Source organism: Coturnix japonica, chromosome 7 (assembly GCF_054131305.1).
Source record: "Coturnix japonica strain WE chromosome 7, WE-NBRP24, whole genome shotgun sequence".
Lineage (NCBI taxonomy): Eukaryota > Metazoa > Chordata > Aves > Galliformes > Phasianidae > Coturnix > Coturnix japonica.
This window is the reverse complement of record NC_140669.1, coordinates 26,551,711-26,578,519: the sequence shown is the minus strand read 5'-3', so window position 1 is coordinate 26,578,519 and position 26,809 is coordinate 26,551,711. Positions and strand designations below refer to the sequence as shown.

The 26,809-nt window shown below is 49.7% G+C and overlaps 1 protein-coding gene across 10 annotated transcripts in view; it reads right to left on the bottom strand.

The window, feature by feature from the left end:
• Positions 1 to 24,308: 24,308 nt before the first annotated feature.
• Positions 24,309 to 26,809, bottom strand: part of ERBB4 (erb-b2 receptor tyrosine kinase 4) — a 480,224-nt gene continuing 477,723 nt past the window's right edge. For all 10 annotated transcript variants that reach the window (XM_032445687.2, XM_032445688.2, XM_032445689.2 and 7 more), the window contains one exon: positions 24,309 to 25,475. In XM_032445687.2, coding sequence (XP_032301578.1) covers positions 25,039 to 25,475 — 437 coding nt within the window. In that variant the 3' untranslated portion in view covers positions 24,309 to 25,038. The remainder of the gene's footprint in view (positions 25,476 to 26,809) is intronic.

The following is a 26,809-nucleotide window of genomic DNA, read 5'->3' as shown; positions in this document are numbered from 1 at the left end:
TCCCGCAAATCCCGCTAAGATCCCGCAAATCCCGCCAAGTGAGATCCCGCAAATCCCGCTAAAATAAATCCCGCTAAACCAGATCCCGCAAATCCCGCTAAAATAAATCCCGCAAATCCCGCCAAGCGAGATCCCGCAAATCCCGCTAAAATAAATCCCGCGAAGATCCCGCAAATCCCGCTAAGATCCCGCAAATCCCGCTAAGATCCCGCAAATCCCGCCAAGTGAGATCCCGCAAATCCCGTGAAGATCCCGCAAATCCCGCTAAAATAAATCCAGCTAAACCAGATCCCGCAAATCCCGCTAAAATAAATCCCGCAAATCCCGCCAAGCGAGATCCCGCGAAGATCCCGCAAATCCCGCAAATCCCGCTAAATCAGATCCCGCAATTCCCGCTAAGATCCCGCAATTCCCGCCAAGCGAGATCCCGCAAATCCCGCTAAGATCCCGCAAATCCCGCCAAGCGAGATCCTGCAAATCCCGCTAAAATAAATCCCGCTAAACCAGATCCCGCAAATCCCGCTAAAATAAATCCCGCGAAGATCCCGCAAATCCCGCTAAGATCCCGCAAATCCCGCTAAGATCCCGCAAATCCCGCCAAGTGAGATCCCGCAAATCCCGCGAAGATCCCGCAAATCCCGCTAAAATAAATCCAGCTAAACCAGATCCCGCAAATCCCGCTAAAATAAATCCCGCAAATCCCGCCAAGCGAGATCCCGCGAAGACCCTGCAAATCCCGCTAAATCAGATCCCGCAATTCCCGCTAAGATCCCGCAATTCCCGCTAAATCAGATCCCGCAAATCCCGCTAAAATAAATCCCGCTAAACCAGATCCCGCAAATCCCGCTAAAATAAATCCCGCAAATCCCGCCAAGCGAGATCCCGCAAATCCCGCTAAAATAAATCCCGCGAAGATCCCGCAAATCCCGCTAAGATCCCGCAAATCCCGCTAAGATCCCGCAAATCCCGCCAAGTGAGATCCCGCAAATCCCGCGAAGATCCCGCAAATCCCGCTAAAATAAATCCAGCTAAACCAGATCCCGCAAATCCCGCTAAAATAAATCCCGCAAATCCCGCCAAGCGAGATCCCGCAAATCCCGCGAAGATCCCGCAAATCCCGCTAAATCAGATCCCGCAAATCCCGCTAAAATAAATCCCGCAATTCCCGCTAAAATAAATCCCGCAAATCCCGCTAAATCAGATCCCGCAATTCCTGCTAAGATCCCGCAAATCCCGCTAAGATCCCGCAAATCCCGCCAAGTGAGATCCCGCAAATCCCGCGAAGATCCCGCAAATCCCGCTAAAATAAATCCAGCTAAACCAGATCCCGCAAATCCCGCTAAAATAAATCCCGCCAAGCGAGATCCCGCAAATCCCGCTAAGATCCCGCAAATCCCGCCAAGTGAGATCCCGCAAATCCCGCTAAAATAAATCCCGCTAAACCAGATCCCGCAAATCCCGCTAAAATAAATCCCGCAAATCCCGCCAAGCGAGATCCCGCAAATCCCGCTAAAATAAATCCCGCGAAGATCCCGCAAATCCCGCTAAGATCCCGCAAATCCCGCTAAGATCCCGCAAATCCCGCCAAGTGAGATCCCGCAAATCCCGTGAAGATCCCGCAAATCCCGCTAAAATAAATCCAGCTAAACCAGATCCCGCAAATCCCGCTAAAATAAATCCCGCAAATCCCGCCAAGCGAGATCCCGCGAAGATCCCGCAAATCCCGCAAATCCCGCTAAATCAGATCCCGCAATTCCCGCTAAGATCCCGCAATTCCCGCCAAGCGAGATCCCGCAAATCCCGCTAAGATCCCGCAAATCCCGCCAAGCGAGATCCTGCAAATCCCGCTAAAATAAATCCCGCTAAACCAGATCCCGCAAATCCCGCTAAAATAAATCCCGCAAATCCCGCCAAGCGAGATCCCGCAAATCCCGCTAAAATAAATCCCGCGAAGATCCCGCAAATCCCGCTAAGATCCCGCAAATCCCGCTAAGATCCCGCAAATCCCGCCAAGTGAGATCCCGCAAATCCCGCGAAGATCCCGCAAATCCCGCTAAAATAAATCCAGCTAAACCAGATCCCGCAAATCCCGCTAAAATAAATCCCGCAAATCCCGCCAAGCGAGATCCCGCGAAGATCCCGCAAATCCCGCAAATCCCGCTAAATCAGATCCCGCAATTCCCGCTAAGATCCCGCAATTCCCGTTAAATCAGATCCCGCAAATCCCGCTAAAAGAAATCCCGCAAATCCCGCCAAGCGAGATCCCGCAAATCCCGCTAAAATAAATCCCGCAAATCCCGCTAAGATCCCGCAAATAACGCTAAATCAGATCCCGCAAATCCCGCTAAAATAAATCCCGCAAATCCCGCTAAATCAGATCCTGCAAATCCCGCTAAATCAGAACCCGCAAATCCCGCTAAAATAAATCCCGCAAATCCCGCTAAAATAAATCCCGCAAATCCCGCTAAAATAAATCCCGCAAATCCCGCTAAGATCCCGCAAATAACGCTAAATCAGATCCCTCAAATCCCTCTGAATCAGATTCTGCAAATCCCGCTAAGTGAGATCCCGCAAATCCCGCCAAGCCAGATCCCCCAAATCCCGGTAAATCAGATCCCGCTAAAATAAATCCCGCAAATCCCGCTAAGTGAGATCCCGCAAATCCCGCTAAGATCCCGCAAAACCCGCTAAATCAGATCCAGCAAATCCCGCTAAAATCATATCCCCGCAAATCCCGCTAAACCACATCCCGCAAACCCCGCTAAAATAAATCCCGCAAATCCCGCTAAGACCCCGCAAACCCCGCAAATCCCGATAACTGAGATCCCGCAAATCTCGTGAAGATCCCGCAAATCCCGCTAAATCAGATCCCGCAAATCCCGCAAAAATAAATCCCGCAAATCCCGCCAAGCGAGATCCCACAAATCCCGCTAAACCATATCCCGCAAAGCCCGCCAAATCAGATCCCGCAAATCCCGCTAAAACAATATCCCGCAAATCCCGCCAAGCCAGATCCCGCAAATCCCGCTAAATCAGATCCCGCAATTCCTGCTAAGATCCCGCAAATCCCGCTAAGATCCCGCAAATCCCGCCAAGTGAGATCCCGCAAATCCCGCGAAGATCCCGCAAATCCCGCTAAAATAAATCCAGCTAAACCAGATCCCGCAAATCCCGCTAAAATAAATCCCGCAAATCCCGCCAAGCGAGATCCCGCAAATCCCGCTAAGATCCCGCAAATCCCGCCAAGTGAGATCCCGCAAATCCCGCTAAAATAAATCCCGCTAAACCAGATCCCGCAAATCCCGCTAAAATAAATCCCGCAAATCCCGCCAAGCGAGATCCCGCAAATCCCGCTAAAATAAATCCCGCGAAGATCCCGCAAATCCCGCTAAGATCCCGCAAATCCCGCTAAGATCCCGCAAATCCCGCCAAGTGAGATCCCGCAAATCCCGTGAAGATCCCGCAAATCCCGCTAAAATAAATCCAGCTAAACCAGATCCCGCAAATCCCGCTAAAATAAATCCCGCAAATCCCGCCAAGCGAGATCCCGCGAAGATCCCGCAAATCCCGCAAATCCCGCTAAATCAGATCCCGCAATTCCCGCTAAGATCCCGCAATTCCCGCCAAGCGAGATCCCGCAAATCCCGCTAAGATCCCGCAAATCCCGCCAAGCGAGATCCTGCAAATCCCGCTAAAATAAATCCCGCTAAACCAGATCCCGCAAATCCCGCTAAAATAAATCCCGCGAAGATCCCGCAAATCCCGCTAAGATCCCGCAAATCCCGCTAAGATCCCGCAAATCCCGCCAAGTGAGATCCCGCAAATCCCGCGAAGATCCCGCAAATCCCGCTAAAATAAATCCAGCTAAACCAGATCCCGCAAATCCCGCTAAAATAAATCCCGCAAATCCCGCCAAGCGAGATCCCGCGAAGACCCTGCAAATCCCGCTAAATCAGATCCCGCAATTCCCGCTAAGATCCCGCAATTCCCGCTAAATCAGATCCCGCAAATCCCGCTAAAATAAATCCCGCTAAACCAGATCCCGCAAATCCCGCTAAAATAAATCCCGCAAATCCCGCCAAGCGAGATCCCGCAAATCCCGCTAAAATAAATCCCGCGAAGATCCCGCAAATCCCGCTAAGATCCCGCAAATCCCGCTAAGATCCCGCAAATCCCGCCAAGTGAGATCCCGCAAATCCCGCGAAGATCCCGCAAATCCCGCTAAAATAAATCCAGCTAAACCAGATCCCGCAAATCCCGCTAAAATAAATCCCGCAAATCCCGCCAAGCGAGATCCCGCAAATCCCGCGAAGATCCCGCAAATCCCGCTAAATCAGATCCCGCAAATCCCGCTAAAATAAATCCCGCAATTCCCGCTAAAATAAATCCCGCAAATCCCGCTAAATCAGATCCCGCAATTCCTGCTAAGATCCCGCAAATCCCGCTAAGATCCCGCAAATCCCGCCAAGTGAGATCCCGCAAATCCCGCGAAGATCCCGCAAATCCCGCTAAAATAAATCCAGCTAAACCAGATCCCGCAAATCCCGCTAAAATAAATCCCGCAAATCCCGCCAAGCGAGATCCCGCAAATCCCGCTAAGATCCCGCAAATCCCGCCAAGTGAGATCCCGCAAATCCCGCTAAAATAAATCCCGCTAAACCAGATCCCGCAAATCCCGCTAAAATAAATCCCGCAAATCCCGCCAAGCGAGATCCCGCAAATCCCGCTAAAATAAATCCCGCGAAGATCCCGCAAATCCCGCTAAGATCCCGCAAATCCCGCTAAGATCCCGCAAATCCCGCCAAGTGAGATCCCGCAAATCCCGTGAAGATCCCGCAAATCCCGCTAAAATAAATCCAGCTAAACCAGATCCCGCAAATCCCGCTAAAATAAATCCCGCAAATCCCGCCAAGCGAGATCCCGCGAAGATCCCGCAAATCCCGCAAATCCCGCTAAATCAGATCCCGCAATTCCCGCTAAGATCCCGCAAATCCCGCTAAGATCCCGCAAATCCCGCCAAGCGAGATCCTGCAAATCCCGCTAAAATAAATCCCGCTAAACCAGATCCCGCAAATCCCGCTAAAATAAATCCCGCAAATCCCGCCAAGCGAGATCCCGCAAATCCCGCTAAAATAAATCCCGCGAAGATCCCGCAAATCCCGCTAAGATCCCGCAAATCCCGCTAAGATCCCGCAAATCCCGCCAAGTGAGATCCCGCAAATCCCGCGAAGATCCCGCAAATCCCGCTAAAATAAATCCAGCTAAACCAGATCCCGCAAATCCCGCTAAAATAAATCCCGCAAATCCCGCCAAGCGAGATCCCGCGAAGACCCTGCAAATCCCGCTAAATCAGATCCCGCAATTCCCGCTAAGATCCCGCAATTCCCGCTAAATCAGATCCCGCAAATCCCGCTAAACCAGATCCCGCAAATCCCGCGAAGATCCCGCAAATCCCGCTAAAATAAATCCAGCTAAACCAGATCCCGCAAATCCCGCTAAAATAAATCCCGCAAATCCCGCTAAGATCCCGCAAATAACGCTAAATCAGATCCCTCAAATCCCTCTGAATCAGATTCTGCAAATCCCGCTAAGTGAGATCCCGCAAATCCCGCCAAGCCAGATCCCCCAAATCCCGGTAAATCAGATCCCGCTAAAATAAATCCCGCAAATCCCGCTAAGTGAGATCCCGCAAATCCCGCTAAGATCCCGCAAAACCCGCTAAATCAGATCCAGCAAATCCCGCTAAAATCATATCCCCGCAAATCCCGCTAAACCACATCCCGCAAACCCCGCTAAAATAAATCCCGCAAATCCCGCTAAGACCCCGCAAACCCCGCAAATCCCGATAACTGAGATCCCGCAAATCTCGTGAAGATCCCGCAAATCCCGCTAAATCAGATCCCGCAAATCCCGCAAAAATAAATCCCGCAAATCCCGCCAAGCGAGATCCCACAAATCCCGCTAAACCATATCCCGCAAAGCCCGCCAAATCAGATCCCGCAAATCCCGCTAAAACAATATCCCGCAAATCCCGCCAAGCCAGATCCCGCAAATCCCGCTAAATCAGATCCCGCAATTCCTGCTAAGATCCCGCAAATCCCGCTAAGATCCCGCAAATCCCGCCAAGTGAGATCCCGCAAATCCCGCGAAGATCCCGCAAATCCCGCTAAAATAAATCCAGCTAAACCAGATCCCGCAAATCCCGCTAAAATAAATCCCGCAAATCCCGCCAAGCGAGATCCCGCAAATCCCGCTAAGATCCCGCAAATCCCGCCAAGTGAGATCCCGCAAATCCCGCTAAAATAAATCCCGCTAAACCAGATCCCGCAAATCCCGCTAAAATAAATCCCGCAAATCCCGCCAAGCGAGATCCCGCAAATCCCGCTAAAATAAATCCCGCGAAGATCCCGCAAATCCCGCTAAGATCCCGCAAATCCCGCTAAGATCCCGCAAATCCCGCCAAGTGAGATCCCGCAAATCCCGTGAAGATCCCGCAAATCCCGCTAAAATAAATCCAGCTAAACCAGATCCCGCAAATCCCGCTAAAATAAATCCCGCAAATCCCGCCAAGCGAGATCCCGCGAAGATCCCGCAAATCCCGCAAATCCCGCTAAATCAGATCCCGCAATTCCCGCTAAGATCCCGCAATTCCCGCCAAGCGAGATCCCGCAAATCCCGCTAAGATCCCGCAAATCCCGCCAAGCGAGATCCTGCAAATCCCGCTAAAATAAATCCCGCTAAACCAGATCCCGCAAATCCCGCTAAAATAAATCCCGCGAAGATCCCGCAAATCCCGCTAAGATCCCGCAAATCCCGCTAAGATCCCGCAAATCCCGCCAAGTGAGATCCCGCAAATCCCGCGAAGATCCCGCAAATCCCGCTAAAATAAATCCAGCTAAACCAGATCCCGCAAATCCCGCTAAAATAAATCCCGCAAATCCCGCCAAGCGAGATCCCGCGAAGACCCTGCAAATCCCGCTAAATCAGATCCCGCAATTCCCGCTAAGATCCCGCAATTCCCGCTAAATCAGATCCCGCAAATCCCGCTAAAATAAATCCCGCTAAACCAGATCCCGCAAATCCCGCTAAAATAAATCCCGCAAATCCCGCCAAGCGAGATCCCGCAAATCCCGCTAAAATAAATCCCGCGAAGATCCCGCAAATCCCGCTAAGATCCCGCAAATCCCGCTAAGATCCCGCAAATCCCGCCAAGTGAGATCCCGCAAATCCCGCGAAGATCCCGCAAATCCCGCTAAAATAAATCCAGCTAAACCAGATCCCGCAAATCCCGCTAAAATAAATCCCGCAAATCCCGCCAAGCGAGATCCCGCAAATCCCGCGAAGATCCCGCAAATCCCGCTAAATCAGATCCCGCAAATCCCGCTAAAATAAATCCCGCAATTCCCGCTAAAATAAATCCCGCAAATCCCGCTAAATCAGATCCCGCAATTCCTGCTAAGATCCCGCAAATCCCGCTAAGATCCCGCAAATCCCGCCAAGTGAGATCCCGCAAATCCCGCGAAGATCCCGCAAATCCCGCTAAAATAAATCCAGCTAAACCAGATCCCGCAAATCCCGCTAAAATAAATCCCGCCAAGCGAGATCCCGCAAATCCCGCTAAGATCCCGCAAATCCCGCCAAGTGAGATCCCGCAAATCCCGCTAAAATAAATCCCGCTAAACCAGATCCCGCAAATCCCGCTAAAATAAATCCCGCAAATCCCGCCAAGCGAGATCCCGCAAATCCCGCTAAAATAAATCCCGCGAAGATCCCGCAAATCCCGCTAAGATCCCGCAAATCCCGCTAAGATCCCGCAAATCCCGCCAAGTGAGATCCCGCAAATCCCGTGAAGATCCCGCAAATCCCGCTAAAATAAATCCAGCTAAACCAGATCCCGCAAATCCCGCTAAAATAAATCCCGCAAATCCCGCCAAGCGAGATCCCGCGAAGATCCCGCAAATCCCGCAAATCCCGCTAAATCAGATCCCGCAATTCCCGCTAAGATCCCGCAAATCCCGCTAAGATCCCGCAAATCCCGCCAAGCGAGATCCTGCAAATCCCGCTAAAATAAATCCCGCTAAACCAGATCCCGCAAATCCCGCTAAAATAAATCCCGCAAATCCCGCCAAGCGAGATCCCGCAAATCCCGCTAAAATAAATCCCGCGAAGATCCCGCAAATCCCGCTAAGATCCCGCAAATCCCGCTAAGATCCCGCAAATCCCGCCAAGTGAGATCCCGCAAATCCCGCGAAGATCCCGCAAATCCCGCTAAAATAAATCCAGCTAAACCAGATCCCGCAAATCCCGCTAAAATAAATCCCGCAAATCCCGCCAAGCGAGATCCCGCGAAGACCCTGCAAATCCCGCTAAATCAGATCCCGCAATTCCCGCTAAGATCCCGCAATTCCCGCTAAATCAGATCCCGCAAATCCCGCTAAACCAGATCCCGCAAATCCCGCGAAGATCCCGCAAATCCCGCTAAAATAAATCCAGCTAAACCAGATCCCGCAAATCCCGCTAAAATAAATCCCGCAAATCCCGCCAAGCGAGATCCCGCGAAGACCCTGCAAATCCCGCTAAATCAGATCCCGCAATTCCCGCTAAATCAGATCCCGCAAATCCCGCTAAACCAGATCCCGCAAATCCCGCGAAGATCCCGCAAATCCCGCTAAAATAAATCCAGCTAAACCAGATCCCGCAAATCCCGCTAAAATAAATCCCGCAAATCCCGCCAAGCGAGATCCCGCGAAGACCCTGCAAATCCCGCTAAATCAGATCCCGCAATTCCCGCTAAGATCCCGCAATTCCCGCTAAATCAGATCCCGCAAATCCCGCTAAGATCCCGCAATTCCCGCTAAAATAAATCCCGCCAAGCGAGATCCCGCAAATCCCGCTAAAATAAATCCCGCGAAGATCCCGCAAATCCCGCTAAGATCCCGCAAATCCCGCCAAGTGAGATCCCGCAAATCGCGCGAAGATCCCGCAAATCCCGCTAAAATAAATCCCGCAAATCCCGCCAAGCGAGATCCCGCAAATCCCGCGAAGATCCCGCAAATCCCGCTAAATCAGATCCCGCAAATCCCGCTAAAATAAACCCCGCAAATCCCGCTAAGCGAGATCCCGCAAATCCTGCGAAGATCCCGCAAATCCCGCTAAATCAGATCCCGCAAATCCCGCTAAATCAGATCCCGCAAATCCCGCTAAAATAAACCCCGCAAATCCCGCTAAAATAAATCCCGCCAAGCGAGATCCCGCAAATCCCGCTAAAATAAATCCCGCGAAGATCCCGCAAATCCCGCTAAGATCCCGCAAATCCCGCCAAGTGAGATCCCGCAAATCGCGCGAAGATCCCGCAAATCCCGCTAAAATAAATCCCGCAAATCCCGCCAAGCGAGATCCCGCAAATCCCGCGAAGATCCCGCAAATCCCGCTAAAATAAACCCCGCAAATCCCGCTAAGCGAGATCCCGCAAATCCTGCGAAGATCCCGCAAATCCCGCTAAATCAGATCCCGCAAATCCCGCTAAAATAAACCCCGCAAATCCAGCTAAAATAAATCCCGCAATTCCCGCTAAGATCCCGCAAATCCCGCTAAATCAGATCCCGCAAATCCCGCTAAATCAGATCCCGCAAATCCCGCTAAATAAATCCCGCAAATCCCGCTAAAATAAATCCCGCAAATCCCGCCAAGCGAGATCCCGCAAATCCCGCTAAGATCCCGCAAATCCCGCCAAGTGAGATCCCGCAAATCCCGCCAAATCAGATCCCGCAAATCCCGCTAAGATCCCGCAATTCCCGCTAAATCAGATCCCGCAAATCCCGCTAAAATAAATCCCGCAAATCCCGCCAAGCGAGATCCCGCAAATCCCGCTAAGATCCCGCAAAGCCCGCCAAGTGAGATCCCGCAAATCCCGCGAAAATCCCGCAAATCCCGCTAAAATAAATCCAGCTAAACCAGATCCCGCAAATCCCGCTAAAATAAATCCCGCAAATCCCGCCAAGCGAGATCCCGCGAAGACGCCGCAAATCCCGCAAATCCCGCTAAATCAGATCCCGCAATTCCCGCTAAGATCCCGCAATTCCCGCTAAATCAGATCCCGCAAATCCCGCTAAAATAAATCCCGCTAAACCAGATCCCGCAAATCCCGCTAAAATAAATCCCGCAAATCCCGCCAAGCGAGATCCCGCAAATCCCGCTAAAATAAATCCCGCGAAGATCCCGCAAATCCCGCTAAGATCCCGCAAATCCCGCTAAGATCCCGCAAATCCCGCCAAGTGAGATCCCGCAAATCCCGCGAAGATCCCGCAAATCCCGCTAAAATAAATCCAGCTAAACCAGATCCCGCAAATCCCGCTAAAATAAATCCCGCAAATCCCGCCAAGCGAGATCCCGCAAATCCCGCGAAGATCCCGCAAATCCCGCTAAATCAGATCCCGCAAATCCCGCTAAAATAAATCCCGCAATTCCCGCTAAAATAAATCCCGCAAATCCCGCTAAATCAGATCCCGCAATTCCTGCTAAGATCCCGCAAATCCCGCTAAGATCCCGCAAATCCCGCCAAGTGAGATCCCGCAAATCCCGCGAAGATCCCGCAAATCCCGCTAAAATAAATCCAGCTAAACCAGATCCCGCAAATCCCGCTAAAATAAATCCCGCAAATCCCGCCAAGCGAGATCCCGCAAATCCCGCTAAGATCCCGCAAATCCCGCCAAGTGAGATCCCGCAAATCCCGCTAAAATAAATCCCGCTAAACCAGATCCCGCAAATCCCGCTAAAATAAATCCCGCAAATCCCGCCAAGCGAGATCCCGCAAATCCCGCTAAAATAAATCCCGCTAAGATCCCGCAAATCCCGCTAAGATCCCGCAAATCCCGCTAAGATCCCGCAAATCCCGCCAAGTGAGATCCCGCAAATCCCGTGAAGATCCCGCAAATCCCGCTAAAATAAATCCAGCTAAACCAGATCCCGCAAATCCCGCTAAAATAAATCCCGCAAATCCCGCCAAGCGAGATCCCGCGAAGATCCCGCAAATCCCGCAAATCCCGCTAAATCAGATCCCGCAATTCCCGCTAAGATCCCGCAATTCCCGCCAAGCGAGATCCCGCAAATCCCGCTAAGATCCCGCAAATCCCGCCAAGCGAGATCCTGCAAATCCCGCTAAAATAAATCCCGCTAAACCAGATCCCGCAAATCCCGCTAAAATAAATCCCGCAAATCCCGCCAAGCGAGATCCCGCAAATCCCGCTAAAATAAATCCCGCGAAGATCCCGCAAATCCCGCTAAGATCCCGCAAATCCCGCTAAGATCCCGCAAATCCCGCCAAGTGAGATCCCGCAAATCCCGCGAAGATCCCGCAAATCCCGCTAAAATAAATCCAGCTAAACCAGATCCCGCAAATCCCGCTAAAATAAATCCCGCAAATCCCGCCAAGCGAGATCCCGCGAAGATCCCGCAAATCCCGCAAATCCCGCTAAATCAGATCCCGCAATTCCCGCTAAGATCCCGCAATTCCCGTTAAATCAGATCCCGCAAATCCCGCTAAAAGAAATCCCGCAAATCCCGCCAAGCGAGATCCCGCAAATCCCGCTAAAATAAATCCCGCAAATCCCGCTAAGATCCCGCAAATAACGCTAAATCAGATCCCGCAAATCCCGCTAAAATAAATCCCGCAAATCCCGCTAAATCAGATCCTGCAAATCCCGCTAAATCAGAACCCGCAAATCCCGCTAAAATAAATCCCGCAAATCCCGCTAAAATAAATCCCGCAAATCCCGCTAAAATAAATCCCGCAAATCCCGCTAAGATCCCGCAAATAACGCTAAATCAGATCCCTCAAATCCCTCTGAATCAGATTCTGCAAATCCCGCTAAGTGAGATCCCGCAAATCCCGCCAAGCCAGATCCCCCAAATCCCGGTAAATCAGATCCCGCTAAAATAAATCCCGCAAATCCCGCTAAGTGAGATCCCGCAAATCCCGCTAAGATCCCGCAAAACCCGCTAAATCAGATCCAGCAAATCCCGCTAAAATCATATCCCCGCAAATCCCGCTAAACCACATCCCGCAAACCCCGCTAAAATAAATCCCGCAAATCCCGCTAAGACCCCGCAAACCCCGCAAATCCCGATAACTGAGATCCCGCAAATCTCGTGAAGATCCCGCAAATCCCGCTAAATCAGATCCCGCAAATCCCGCAAAAATAAATCCCGCAAATCCCGCCAAGCGAGATCCCACAAATCCCGCTAAACCATATCCCGCAAAGCCCGCCAAATCAGATCCCGCAAATCCCGCTAAAACAATATCCCGCAAATCCCGCCAAGCCAGATCCCGCAAATCCCGCTAAATCAGATCCCGCAAATCCCGCTGAATCAGATTCTGCAAATCCCGCTAAGTGAGATCCTGCAAATCCCGCTAAGTGAGATCCCGCAAATCCCGCTAAACCATATCCCGCAAATCCCGCTAAGTGAGATCCCGCAATTCCCGCTAAGTAAGATCCCGCAAATCCCGCTAAGATCCCGCAAATCCCGCGAAGATCCCGCAAATCCCGCTAAAATAAATCCAGCTAAACCAGATCCCGCAAATCCCGCTAAAATAAATCCCGCAAATCCCGCCAAGCGAGATCCCGCGAAGACCCTGCAAATCCCGCCAAGCGAGATCCCACAAATCCCGCTAAACCATATCCCGCAAAGCCCGCCAAATCAGATCCCGCAAATCCCGCTAAAACAATATCCCGCAAATCCCGCCAAGCCAGATCCCGCAAATCCCGGTAAATCAGATCCCGCAAATCCCGCTGAATCAGATTCTGCAAATCCCGCTAAGTGAGATCCTGCAAATCCCGCTAAGTGAGATCCCGCAAATCCCGCTAAACCATATCCCGCAAATCCCGCTAAGTGAGATCCCGCAATTCCCGCTAAGTAAGATCCCGCAAATCCCGCTAAGATCCCGCAAATCCCGCGAAGATCCCGCAAATCCCGCTAAAATAAATCCAGCTAAACCAGATCCCGCAAATCCCGCTAAAATAAATCCCGCAAATCCCGCCAAGCGAGATCCCGCGAAGACCCTGCAAATCCCGCTAAATCAGATCCCGCAATTCCCGCTAAGATCCCGCAATTCCCGCTAAATCAGATCCCGCAAATCCCGCTAAACCAGATCCCGCAAATCCCGCGAAGATCCCGCAAATCCCGCTAAAATAAATCCAGCCAAACCAGATCCCGCAAATCCCGCTAAAATAAATCCAGCTAAACCAGATCCCGCAAATCCCGCTAAAATAAATCCCGCAAATCCCGCCAAGCGAGATCCCGCGAAGACCCTGCAAATCCCGCTAAATCAGATCCCGCAATTCCCGCTAAGATCCCGCAATTCCCGCTAAATCAGATCCCGCAAATCCCGCTAAGATCCCGCAATTCCCGCTAAAATAAATCCCGCCAAGCGAGATCCCGCAAATCCCGCTAAAATAAATCCCGCGAAGATCCCGCAAATCCCGCTAAGATCCCGCAAATCCCGCCAAGTGAGATCCCGCAAATCGCGCGAAGATCCCGCAAATCCCGCTAAAATAAATCCCGCAAATCCCGCCAAGCGAGATCCCGCAAATCCCGCGAAGATCCCGCAAATCCCGCTAAATCAGATCCCGCAAATCCCGCTAAAATAAACCCCGCAAATCCCGCTAAGCGAGATCCCGCAAATCCTGCGAAGATCCCGCAAATCCCGCTAAATCAGATCCCGCAAATCCCGCTAAATCAGATCCCGCAAATCCCGCTAAAATAAACCCCGCAAATCCCGCTAAAATAAATCCCGCCAAGCGAGATCCCGCAAATCCCGCTAAAATAAATCCCGCGAAGATCCCGCAAATCCCGCTAAGATCCCGCAAATCCCGCCAAGTGAGATCCCGCAAATCGCGCGAAGATCCCGCAAATCCCGCTAAAATAAATCCCGCAAATCCCGCCAAGCGAGATCCCGCAAATCCCGCGAAGATCCCGCAAATCCCGCTAAAATAAACCCCGCAAATCCCGCTAAGCGAGATCCCGCAAATCCCGCGAAGATCCCGCAAATCCCGCTAAATCAGATCCCGCAAATCCCGCTAAATCAGATCCCGCAAATCCCGCTAAAACAAACCCCGCAAATCCAGCTAAAATAAATCCCGCAATTCCCGCTAAGATCCCGCAAATCCCGCTAAATCAGATCCCGCAAATCCCGCTAAATCAGATCCCGCAAATCCCGCTAAATAAATCCCGCAAATCCCGCTAAAATAAATCCCGCAAATCCCGCCAAGCGAGATCCCGCAAATCCCGCTAAGATCCCGCAAATCCCGCCAAGTGAGATCCCGCAAATCCCGCCAAATCAGATCCCGCAAATCCCGCTAAGATCCCGCAATTCCCGCTAAATCAGATCCCGCAAATCCCGCTAAAATAAATCCTGCAAATCCCGCCAAGCGAGATCCCGCAAATCCCGCTAAGATCCCGCAAATCCCGCCAAGCGAGATCCCGCAAATCCCGCTAAGATCCCGCAAAGCCCGCCAAGTGAGATCCCGCAAATCCCGCGAAAATCCCGCAAATCCCGCTAAAATAAATCCAGCTAAACCAGATCCCGCAAATCCCGCTAAAATAAATCCCGCAAATCCCGCCAAGCGAGATCCCGCGAAGACGCCGCAAATCCCGCAAATCCCGCTAAATCAGATCCCGCAATTCCCGCTAAGATCCCGCAATTCCCGCTAAATCAGATCCCGCAAATCCCGCTAAAATAAATCCCGCTAAACCAGATCCCGCAAATCCCGCTAAAATAAATCCCGCAAATCCCGCCAAGCGAGATCCCGCAAATCCCGCTAAAATAAATCCCGCGAAGATCCCGCAAATCCCGCTAAGATCCCGCAAATCCCGCCAAGTGAGATCCCGCAAATCCCGCGAAGATCCCGCAAATCCCGCTAAAATAAATCCAGCTAAACCAGATCCCGCAAATCCCGCTAAAATAAATCCCGCAAATCCCGCCAAGCGAGATCCCGCAAATCCCGCGAAGATCCCGCAAATCCCGCTAAATCAGATCCCGCAAATCCCGCTAAAATAAATCCCGCAATTCCCGCTAAAATAAATCCCGCAAATCCCGCTAAATCAGATCCCGCAATTCCTGCTAAGATCCCGCAAATCCCGCTAAGATCCCGCAAATCCCGCCAAGTGAGATCCCGCAAATCCCGCGAAGATCCCGCAAATCCCGCTAAAATAAATCCAGCTAAACCAGATCCCGCAAATCCCGCTAAAATAAATCCCGCAAATCCCGCCAAGCGAGATCCCGCAAATCCCGCTAAGATCCCGCAAATCCCGCCAAGTGAGATCCCGCAAATCCCGCTAAAATAAATCCCGCTAAACCAGATCCCGCAAATCCCGCTAAAATAAATCCCGCAAATCCCGCCAAGCGAGATCCCGCAAATCCCGCTAAAATAAATCCCGCGAAGATCCCGCAAATCCCGCTAAGATCCCGCAAATCCCGCTAAGATCCCGCAAATCCCGCCAAGTGAGATCCCGCAAATCCCGTGAAGATCCCGCAAATCCCGCTAAAATAAATCCAGCTAAACCAGATCCCGCAAATCCCGCTAAAATAAATCCCGCAAATCCCGCCAAGCGAGATCCCGCGAAGATCCCGCAAATCCCGCAAATCCCGCTAAATCAGATCCCGCAATTCCCGCTAAGATCCCGCAATTCCCGCCAAGCGAGATCCCGCAAATCCCGCTAAGATCCCGCAAATCCCGCCAAGCGAGATCCTGCAAATCCCGCTAAAATAAATCCCGCTAAACCAGATCCCGCAAATCCCGCTAAAATAAATCCCGCAAATCCCGCCAAGCGAGATCCCGCAAATCCCGCTAAAATAAATCCCGCGAAGATCCCGCAAATCCCGCTAAGATCCCGCAAATCCCGCTAAGATCCCGCAAATCCCGCCAAGTGAGATCCCGCAAATCCCGCGAAGATCCCGCAAATCCCGCTAAAATAAATCCAGCTAAACCAGATCCCGCAAATCCCGCTAAAATAAATCCCGCAAATCCCGCCAAGCGAGATCCCGCGAAGATCCCGCAAATCCCGCAAATCCCGCTAAATCAGATCCCGCAATTCCCGCTAAGATCCCGCAATTCCCGTTAAATCAGATCCCGCAAATCCCGCTAAAAGAAATCCCGCAAATCCCGCCAAGCGAGATCCCGCAAATCCCGCTAAAATAAATCCCGCAAATCCCGCTAAGATCCCGCAAATAACGCTAAATCAGATCCCGCAAATCCCGCTAAAATAAATCCCGCAAATCCCGCTAAATCAGATCCTGCAAATCCCGCTAAATCAGAACCCGCAAATCCCGCTAAAATAAATCCCGCAAATCCCGCTAAAATAAATCCCGCAAATCCCGCTAAAATAAATCCCGCAAATCCCGCTAAGATCCCGCAAATAACGCTAAATCAGATCCCTCAAATCCCTCTGAATCAGATTCTGCAAATCCCGCTAAGTGAGATCCCGCAAATCCCGCCAAGCCAGATCCCCCAAATCCCGGTAAATCAGATCCCGCTAAAATAAATCCCGCAAATCCCGCTAAGTGAGATCCCGCAAATCCCGCTAAGATCCCGCAAAACCCGCTAAATCAGATCCAGCAAATCCCGCTAAAATCATATCCCCGCAAATCCCGCTAAACCACATCCCGCAAACCCCGCTAAAATAAATCCCGCAAATCCCGCTAAGACCCCGCAAACCCCGCAAATCCCGATAACTGAGATCCCGCAAATCTCGTGAAGATCCCGCAAATCCCGCTAAATCAGATCCCGCAAATCCCGCAAAAATAAATCCCGCAAATCCCGCCAAGCGAGATCCCACAAATCCCGCTAAACCATATCCCGCAAAGCCCGCTAAATCAGATCCCGCAAATCCCGCTAAAACAATATCCCGCAAATCCCGCCAAGCCAGATCCCGCAAATCCCGCTAAATCAGATCCCGCAAATCCCGCTGAATCAGATTCTGCAAATCCCGCTAAGTGAGATCCTGCAAATCCCGCTAAGTGAGATCCCGCAAATCCCGCTAAACCATATCCCGCAAATCCCGCTAAGTGAGATCCCGCAATTCCCGCTAAATCAGATCCCGCAAATCCCGCTAAATCAGATTCCGCAAATCCCGCTGAGATCCCGCAAATCCCGCTGAGATCCCGCAAATCCCGCCAAGCCAGATCCCGCAAATCCCGCTAAGTGAGACCCCGCAAATCCCGCGAATCCTGCTAAATCATATCCCGCAAATCCCGCCAAGCCAGATCCCGCAAATCCCGCTAATCGAGATCCCGCAAATCCCGCTAAGTGAGATCCCGCAAATCCCGTTAAATCAGATCCCGCAAATCCATCCATCCACCGCAGCTGTCCATGCACAGCACCCGTCCATTCCTACTTAGCGTCCGTTTGTCCATGCTTCACATCCATCCATCCACCCTTTGCGTCTATCCATCCACTGCATCCATCCCTCCACTCACCGCATCCATATATCTATCCTTTGCATCCACCGCATCTGTCCATCCACAGCATCCATCCATCTGTCTATACTTAGCATCCATCCATCTGTCCATCCTTAACATCCATTTATCCAGCGCATCCATCCATCACTGGCATCCATCCATCCTTCACATTCATCCATCCCTTGCATTTATCCTTAGTGTCCATCCTTAGCATCCGTCCATCCAACACAGCCATTCATCCGTCCAGCCACAGTATCCATCCATGCTTAGCATCCATCTGTCCACACTGAGAATCCATCCATCCACTCTTAGCATCCATTCTTAGCATCCATCCATCCATCCATCCATTCGTCTTTAGCGTCCATCTTTCCATTCCTCTGTTCACCACATTCATCCATCCACCCATCCACCCTTAGCATCCATCCTTAGCATCCGTCCATCCACTGCATCCATCTTTCCACCACGTCCATCCATCCATCCATGGCATCCCCCCATCCACGGCAACCATCCACCCACTGCATCCATCCATTCGTTCTTCGCGTCATGTCCATCCATCTGTCTGTCTCATCCATCCATCCATTCATCCATCTTTGCTCAACTTACCTGTTAGAGATGACAGGATGTGCAGGTTGCTCTGTATGGTTTCCACTTAATTTATTTATTGTAGTTCTGATTTTTTAATTGTTTTTATAGTTTTATGTTTCATATTTTATTTATTTACTATTTATTTATTATTATCATTATTTCTTTCTGTTTGTATCTTTTGTAGATTACTTTTTATTCCACGTTGTAACCCTTAAGTTTCCTTTCCCTCTTTCTTTCCCATCCATTCTTTTCAATCCTCTACCTCTCCCCACTCTTCCTCTTGCCACACTCCCTGGTGTCTGAACTACTGTGCAACTGTTTGCCCATCTGTTCCCTGACAGGCAGGGATGACCCCCTGTAGCTATCAGCGCAGCATGGAGCCGCCTGCAATATTCTACTGTGCTTTGCAGCAGCAGCAGCACACAGCCCTGAATCCCACAGCCCTGAGCGGTACTGAGTACAGTCTCACTGCAAAACAGCTAGTTGATTAATGCCTACCTGTTTGTCTTTTGTAAGGTAAATAAAACCTTCTTGTCTACAGGGAACAGAGCTGGGAGTTGTGTGCAGTGGGGTACCCTCCCCTTATAGAGCCGTGCCTCTGGGGTGACGCTGGGACAGCTGCTTTATGGCAGCCCCTCTCCTTGCATATGCACAACCCTGCCAAGAAAGTGGAGACAAATGCATTTTGTTTCATATTTTATTGAATTTCATTTATATTAAATTAAAAATATATTTCTGACAGATTCATGTAACAAAAAGGCAGAACAGTTTTCAAATTGTTCAGCTGGGATGAGCATGGGTCAATGCAAGGTGGGTTGCAGTCTACATTTGCCTTAACGAACAGATAAAGCTCTACCCCAAGGACCGTGAGGAGAAACGTGGGACTGCACACAGGGGGAAGTGTAACCACACAAAGAGAAGGTCTGCAGGCTTCTCCCCAGCCTGCAAACAAGACAAAAGGGGAGGGAAGGAAAAGATAGAACGAAAAAAAAAAATAGAAACCATGAAAAGAAGGGAGAATATGCTAAAATATATACCTAATATTAACCCAGGTCAGTGTCTTAACAGCGCATAATCCTCAGTAGCCAAAGAATGAGAAAGGAAAGGTTTAAGGAACGTTACGCCACGCACAACTGGCATACCCTACTGTGTAAGCAAGTGCAGAAAGGCTGAACACACCACAATAGTGCTAAAACACAGAATCACACAGAATGACAAAAATGGCATTTCTAACCAAAACCAAGGGATGGGAAGGGGAAGAAAAGGGGGTGGGGTGGGGGAGCGCATAAATCACAAGCAAATTACCTATATACAAATCAACCCTAAGGACGATTATGTTCCAAATAATGGTGACCACAAGGAAGATAAAAGCAACATTATCCTTATTTACAAACGCAACTAGCTGTGTCTTTAATGAGCTATAAAAATACTATTCACATTTTCAAAGTAACATACAGTAGTTTTTGTATTTCTGTTTTTTTGTGTCAGAAAGGCAGCTAACTCTGAATGCATCACCTGGCACAAAATGAGCCTCTTCCCCAGCAAACTGTTGCTTCTCTTTTTCTGAAGGTACTTATAAAGCAGAATTACTGCTCTGTGATCTCTTTGAGCTGTTAGAACCCAGAGAACTGCCCAAAATCTAGAGCCCCCAACCTCCACCTCTGCCCGCAGTGCTGTGCTCACCTGGCAGCTCCCGCATCTCCTCCCAGCTCTGGAAGGTGGGCTTCAGCCGACATAATACAGGTCTACAAGGTCAGGAAATGTATTTTGGGTATCTCTGTTTTTTACAAAGAGACTCCCCTTTCTCCTCCATAACCCTAGGGTTGCTACCACTTTAGAAACTCCAGCTTACTGTTGGGGAGATGTCAAATACTGGGCAGAAGAAAAAAACAAACTGAAAGGTGAAATCCATTGTGAATGATGTTTCAAGCGCATACCCACTTCCAACGCTGAAATGTGATGAAAACCTGCAATTTGTGTTTTCGACAATTGGCATTTTCTACATACCCCACCACCAAAAGGCAAATACCCAGCAACTTCGTTCTGCCCATCTCCAAGGGAACGCTGCTCTGAGTGCATTCAAAGTTAGCTACCCCTTACACAGCTGCTCAGTATTAATCGACCCATTTAACAGCAGTACCAGCTTATGCTACATATGTCATAATACCTTACCTCAAAGGAACGGCGTACCTATCTACATTTATAAAATACCATTCACAGTTTATTACTGTGGTTATCCCAAAAGGGTTTAGTCTTCGGAGTGCTGTGGACATAATAATAGGGTGTTTGATCCCTAAGAGGGCTCGCAGCCTGGGCAGGGCACAGGGACAGAGGTGCTGCCATCAGCAAGAGGGTGCTGTGCAGGGTGTACCTTAGCCCTGGTGGTTCCATCCACAACACATTTGGAACACAATCTCATGGCTTTTTTCAACAGGAGGGGAAAGAACTGGGATGCAACTACTCACGTGGCCTTACACATCTCTAAAATCCCTCTCTACGGTCCAAAGCTCTGTAATTTCAAAGAGGGAAAAAAAAGTAGTGCTAACTCTTCATGCTTCCTAATTCCTCTTGGCTAAGCAAAGGTGAGCCCCCAGCTGGGCTCACCACTTCAGCCTGCCTTTGCTTTTCATAAAGCCCCACTGCCGTCAGTCAGACTTAAATAGTTCCCAGAGTGCCTTGTACCAGCCTACACACAGATACCAGCCACGGCCGTGGGACAAACAGAGATGCCTTACCTTCAGCCTTACCTTCCAGTCAACTCCCCTCTCACTTTGTCAGGTGGAGTGTGACCTTGTGCTTCACTGAGGTGACTTGTGTCCACCTGTGCTCTTGGGCATTCCAGAGTTCCTTCCAATGGTGGAACACTCATTTATTTGTGATTTGAAAAGCCCATTGTAATGGCGGCCATTTCTACTTGTGTAACATGTAGCAAAAGGCTCAAAATAAAAACAAGGGCATGTTCTGAGCAGCTGAGGCTGCCCTCGTGGACAGCGTGTGTGCAAGGAAACATACTACTGCAGCCACCCAGCCCCTGCCTGTGTACAGCCCTGGCTTTCAGAAGTGACATCTGAACCCAAATCTAGAATGTGTAACAACACATGACCTGTTCTGTCAGCTGCAGAGGTCTGCAATCCAACATAATGGAAACACTACAGGTGACAGAGCTAGAAATGAATATGCGTTCAGTCTTTTTATATTATTGCAATTAACAACATCTCTTATAAACACTGGCAGAAGAGAACTTCGGGTGATGCTGTCTGATCTGAGATGATGGTCTTTAAGAGCCCTAGAGGTCACTTATCACCAGAGGCCTGACTAGTCTTTGTTAAAGCCTGTTTTCTCCAAGTCACATTTGAGCTCAAGAGCCTTCAAAGGAGATGAACACCTACCTGAGCTTGCGCCTCCCACCCAGCTCTCAACTGGCAATAAGCACTGGTTTGCACAGGCCCCAGCAGCAGTGAGGCAGCTGCCCTGCACACACCATTCTCCTCACTACCCACCTCAAATAAGCTCACTGCATTTTTTCCAGGTAAATGGTGGGATCAAGGGCCAGCCCTGGAGACTTTTTGCTCTGCAGGAAAAGAAGGACAGCTGAGCTGAGGGCACCTAAAGCTGACCCACGTGATCCAATCGCTGCTATGCACTCAAGACAAGTTGTAAATACTGCACTACATCTGAGCATGTATGCTCAACTCCTTAACCATTTTGTAGAAAAACAAAATTAATATTTGTTTTTTAGAGCAAATCAAGGAAGTGCAGCTTCCACTTCTGTCACAACAAACTTTCAGCTCCGCTGGCAACATCACTGCAAGAGATCAGGTGAAAACCAGCTGCTGCTCTCCTTTGTTTAGCACAGTTGACTCAAACTAAGGCTGATAGAGGTACCTGCTCTTGAGAAGCAGCGCACCTCTTTTGTGCGTGAGCAAAAGGAAAGCATTGACCAATAGATGTCTGCCTATGAGAATCTGTGGGAGCTGATGGCGCTGTGTGTAGGTCCCGCCACAGGACCAGAGATTTCATCAGAGACAGAGAAAATAATTCTGCTGCTTACCTACAGCTCCCTGCTGACAAAACGCGCTGTGTGTGGACCAGCCCCCAGTGCCAGGTGACAGCCAGCCCCACGTGCTGCCTCCCTCCAAGGAACGCTGCGTTTCCACGCTACCAAGAGCGCCTTACCCACAGACAACGACTAAAAGGAATAAATAATTCAAGCTATGTAAGAAATGCTAAAATGTTACAGAAAGCTGTTATTTACATTTTCATTACTTCTAACACCAGTCCTACTTACCACAGAAATGAGCAGGTCTCCACCTTCCATGAACAGCTGTCTCTTTGTGGAGACACACGTGCCTTGGCCCCAGTAGCTTCCACATGCCCCTCTCTGAATTCATACACAAGCAGTAAAGCCTTGGAGTTACCCTCTTGTACAATCTTTTCAGGGGATAAACTGACCACCTTTCCCCTCTGCTTTACCAACCTACCGCACCTTGGCCGCTTCTGTGAAGCTAGAACCTGCCCTCCACAGTACTTGGCCGGTCTTCATCCCCAGGCAGCCTGGCACTGCAGCCCAACTTCTCAGTGTTTCAGCATTGTTACCAAGAAACCTTCCTGGAGCAGGGTCCCTGGCACACCATGTGCCATCCTCTGTTACCCATCACAATCAGGAAGTTACAGAGGGAGTCAGGAGGAGACACGGCCACTGAGCTGTGTGACACTCCCTAATCACTGATCTCACCTCAGTGGTGTGCTGGTCATTTGTTCTGTTCCCATCTGGTCCAGTTCCTCCCTTCAGCAGCTCTGAAGAGCCTCACACAGCAGACCTAGCAGTGCCCTGCAACTGGAGCTGAGCTCGACTACCTCGAGGTGGCCTAGGCACATGTGGCGTGGGATCAGGCTGTTGGCAGAACCAGCACTGGCTCAGCAATCGCGCACGTTTCCTTTCCACTGCCATGCCTGCCAACCACCCAGCTTCAAAACCTCCTCCTACCTGTTGTCAAGCTGCCCCAAAGCCACCAGGGTTGCAGTCAGTACTGCAGGCTGTGTTCATAGGCAGGATTGTGGATGCTATCTCCACACTACTGGTTGTTGCTGGTTTTGTTTCTGGGTTACCCCAGAGATCTTGACATCAATAGTACTGAAGTGCATAAACTAACACTGCCCTCCCTTTTAAAGGCCTTAATGAGACACAGACAGCTCTATGCAGGTACCTAATGCAGCCTGCACATTTTTGGTGGGAACCAGGTGCACAAATGCACACACAGCAGGTGTTGGCACACACCAGGAGCGAGCCATCAGCACTGGCCTGTGTTCCACGCTTCCCATCTGCAAAACAAACCCCAAACCATGGCTAGAGGGTCCTTACCAACAGGAGGAGGGTTGTATGGGTGTCTATCTAAAAACCGAGGCTGATGAACGCAGAACTGAGCGCAGGGAGGCCAACTCATACCGATTCACATTTTGTGACTGAAAGCTCTGAGAATCACATGCACACGCAGACTTAGCAAATGTCATGTATACACTGCATTCTGTGACAGAGTAATCCCCCCGTTAGAAAAAAAAGCATTCTGCACTGTGCTGCGTGCCGGAGCAAGGCTTTCCCCTCCTCGGATCCCTTCCAGGGCTCGCTGTACTGTCCTTCGCGTGGCAGCAGTAGAGCTAGCTGCTGTGTCACTGTGCTCTCTGAAACAGTCAATGTGATGCACTTCCAAACTGGTGGATGTTGTACCAAAGACTCAATTTGCTTCATTTTGGCATTTCCACAGTCATCCTTTACATACAATTAAATTTTTTTTTTATTTTTTTTTTAAGTTTTTAAAATTTAAAATTATTATTTTGTATTTTGCTGGTCACTTCCATATTGCTTCATTCAAAAACCAGAAAACAGTTCAAATAAAATCAGAGCTTAAGTGCAAACTAACTTTCCAGTGAACTTCTATGTGCATTTTCTCCAGTCCAGTGTCTTTGTTTCTTCCAGTTTCAAGGACCCTTCCCACCAGCACCCCACAGTAAGCTGGGCTGACTCCATGACCCACAGCAACTCTCTAGTATTGTCTCGTCCTCAGCATTGCCTGACAGCATCCCCAGCTACCTTCATGATCCCAAAGAAAAAAAAGAGGGAAGAATTCATTTGTGTTTACGTACCCATGTTCAGCAGGTATAAAACAGGAAAACTGAGCCTTCTACTTGCAAAGCTTGATTTCTTGGCCTGTCTTTTAGGTTTGAGAAGAACACGCTGGGGGTGGGGCTTTGCTACTCATTTCTGAAAGGATTTTTCTATTTAAAATGTTTGTCCTGTTGGCACATATACAAAAATGGTAATTTCACACAAGTTCCCAGCCGGGGTCTCTGCGGTCAGGAAGTGGCACAGAATCACGGTGTGGCTCAGAACAAGGACGGGCACTGGCTCTTGGAGTCACATCGTCATCTCTGGGAAAGCCACGATGAAGATTTGAACGATTACGAAAAGCCAAGTTAGCCATTTTTTCAGTTGCTGGGATAAAAAGTGTTAGAGAAAAAAACTGGATGCTCAATCTCAATTACTGTGCTATTACACATGTTATAAAAATTGTCCATTTTTTCCCCTAATGGAAACTGCATTGAGATTTCTAGGAATGCTGTATGGACTCATCTGTTCCTCCTGAGAGAGACAGCCTCTTTGTGGCTTCCCCTACAGCATCTGAGTAGAATCACTGAGACTAGCTTGACAGCGAGCAACACTGCTGTGGATTTTCTGTACTGTCTGGCTCCTCTGATCTGCGGAAGGCGAGATACACTGGCTGTACACTCCTCCTTTCGGTCTCCTTCCTTCCTTCCTTTTTAGTTCCAAACCCGATCTGCAAATGACTCCAGGACATCCTTTCACTTGGAAATAGCAAAAATGAGCAAACTGGCAAGAAGAGGAAGCTCATGGAAGGAAAAAAGGGAAGTAGGGAGGAGAGAAGGGAGAGAGTGAGGCAGCTAGAAGGGGTTGCCTTTCCACTTCTGTAGGACCGCGGTTACTACACCACTGTGTTCCGGTGTCTGTAGGGCGGTGGGGGCAGCACAGTGCCAGGCTTCAGGGAGAACTCAGAGAGGTATTCGGGATTCTCTGCCACAATGGGCCGGATCCGTCCGTTCTGTTTGTAAAAGTATTTTGTGCTGTACTCTTGCAGGTAGTCCGGGTGCTGGAGAGTGCTTCGTGGGGGCAGGCTGTGATTCCAGTAGTCTGGGTTGTCAAAGGCCTTCTTGGCTTTCTCTGGCAAATTGTTCTTCAGGTACTCAGCGTTTTCCAAGGTGTTTGCAAAAGTGTTGAGGTACAATGGCTCATTCACATACTCATCCTCTGCTTTGGGCTGCCCATTTGGAGCACTGTGATACTCTGGGTTGTCCACAGCTTGGAGATCTCCGTTCTTTCGTCGGGAGACAAACGGATTCTCTTCCACTGGATTCAGGTAATCTAAGGGAAGGTTAAAAAAAATAATAATAATCCATCAACAAAAAGCGAGGAGCATCCACACAGCGAGCCCTATTGTTACGTTACCGATCAGCCTCCTTGCCCCAGCTGTTCCTAGAACACCAGGTGCCATCTACTTTGAACACGCTCTCTTGCTATAAGTGAGTTAACAACCTAAACAGGCAACATGGACTAAAATAAAGAGCTGGGACCCTAGGAAACAGTGACTCATTGAAAAAAGCTGCACAGCTGTAAACTGAACTGCAGCTCACACTGAACCACAGCGAATGCCTCGTCTGATCCTGGCCTTCCTGTTGGAGCGTGATCTACATGGCCAGATGCACATAGCTGCTCCTGTCCCTGTGGATGACTGTGCAACCTTGGACATTTCACTCAAACCCTCTGCTCCACAGTTGCTCCATCCAGAAAGCTCAACAGGAATCTTAGTTAGCCCTCGGGGATGGCTTTTGTGCAGAGAGGCTTAACTTCTAAGACAGCTTCATTTCTAATAGAACAATTTGCCTGATTAAAAAGCTTCCATCCTTGAAGGGCAAAGGGCCTTGAAGCATTATGAAAAATAATTCAAGTGAGTCCTGGAAAGGGTACAGTAGAGTCTTAACATTAGCTCCAGAACAGTTGGCACAGGTTGTGGTGTCTTCAAAACATTTGCTGCGGGCTAACACCACAAAAAGATGTGGTTCAGTTGCAGAAAGGTTTGAAGGTACACAGGAAGTGAGATAGAAGGATGGGAAGGGAAGATAAGCAGGGACACCGTCTGCCTTAGCTTACAAGTGCACTTGTCCCACAACCCCCTCTGTTTCCACTACGTATTAACAGTCTTCCAAATCCTGTAGCAAACTCAGTAGTTATTTGGCATTTACATCTGATTTGATTAATTTCTTTAAAGCCAATGCAAATGTTTGAAAGCAAATGACTAATGACACATCCCCTCACAGCAAAACAGTGCTGCTGCTATTTAAAAAGAAAGGAGAGAACGAAGGCCAAGTGGGAAGCATGGCGCTGAGCTGGCAGTAACACAGGCACACTCCACCTCACGGTGATGGTTCCTCCAAAGCACACGGCATTCTTTCCGTCCCAAACTTCTCTTGGGCGTAAAATGCCAACTATGTGCATCGGTTCTGTGGTATGTTCAACCTGACATTTTACCAACCACGTTGCTGTGACGATAAAGCAGATCAATAAACAAAGCCAAGTGGAGACCATGACTGGACAAAGAAAGATTACTGGAAAAAGTATAAATATTTGTTCTTGGATAATGAGGGGGGTTTGTTGGTTTCTTATTTTTGCTTTGTCTTTTTCATTCCTCTCTCTTTTCC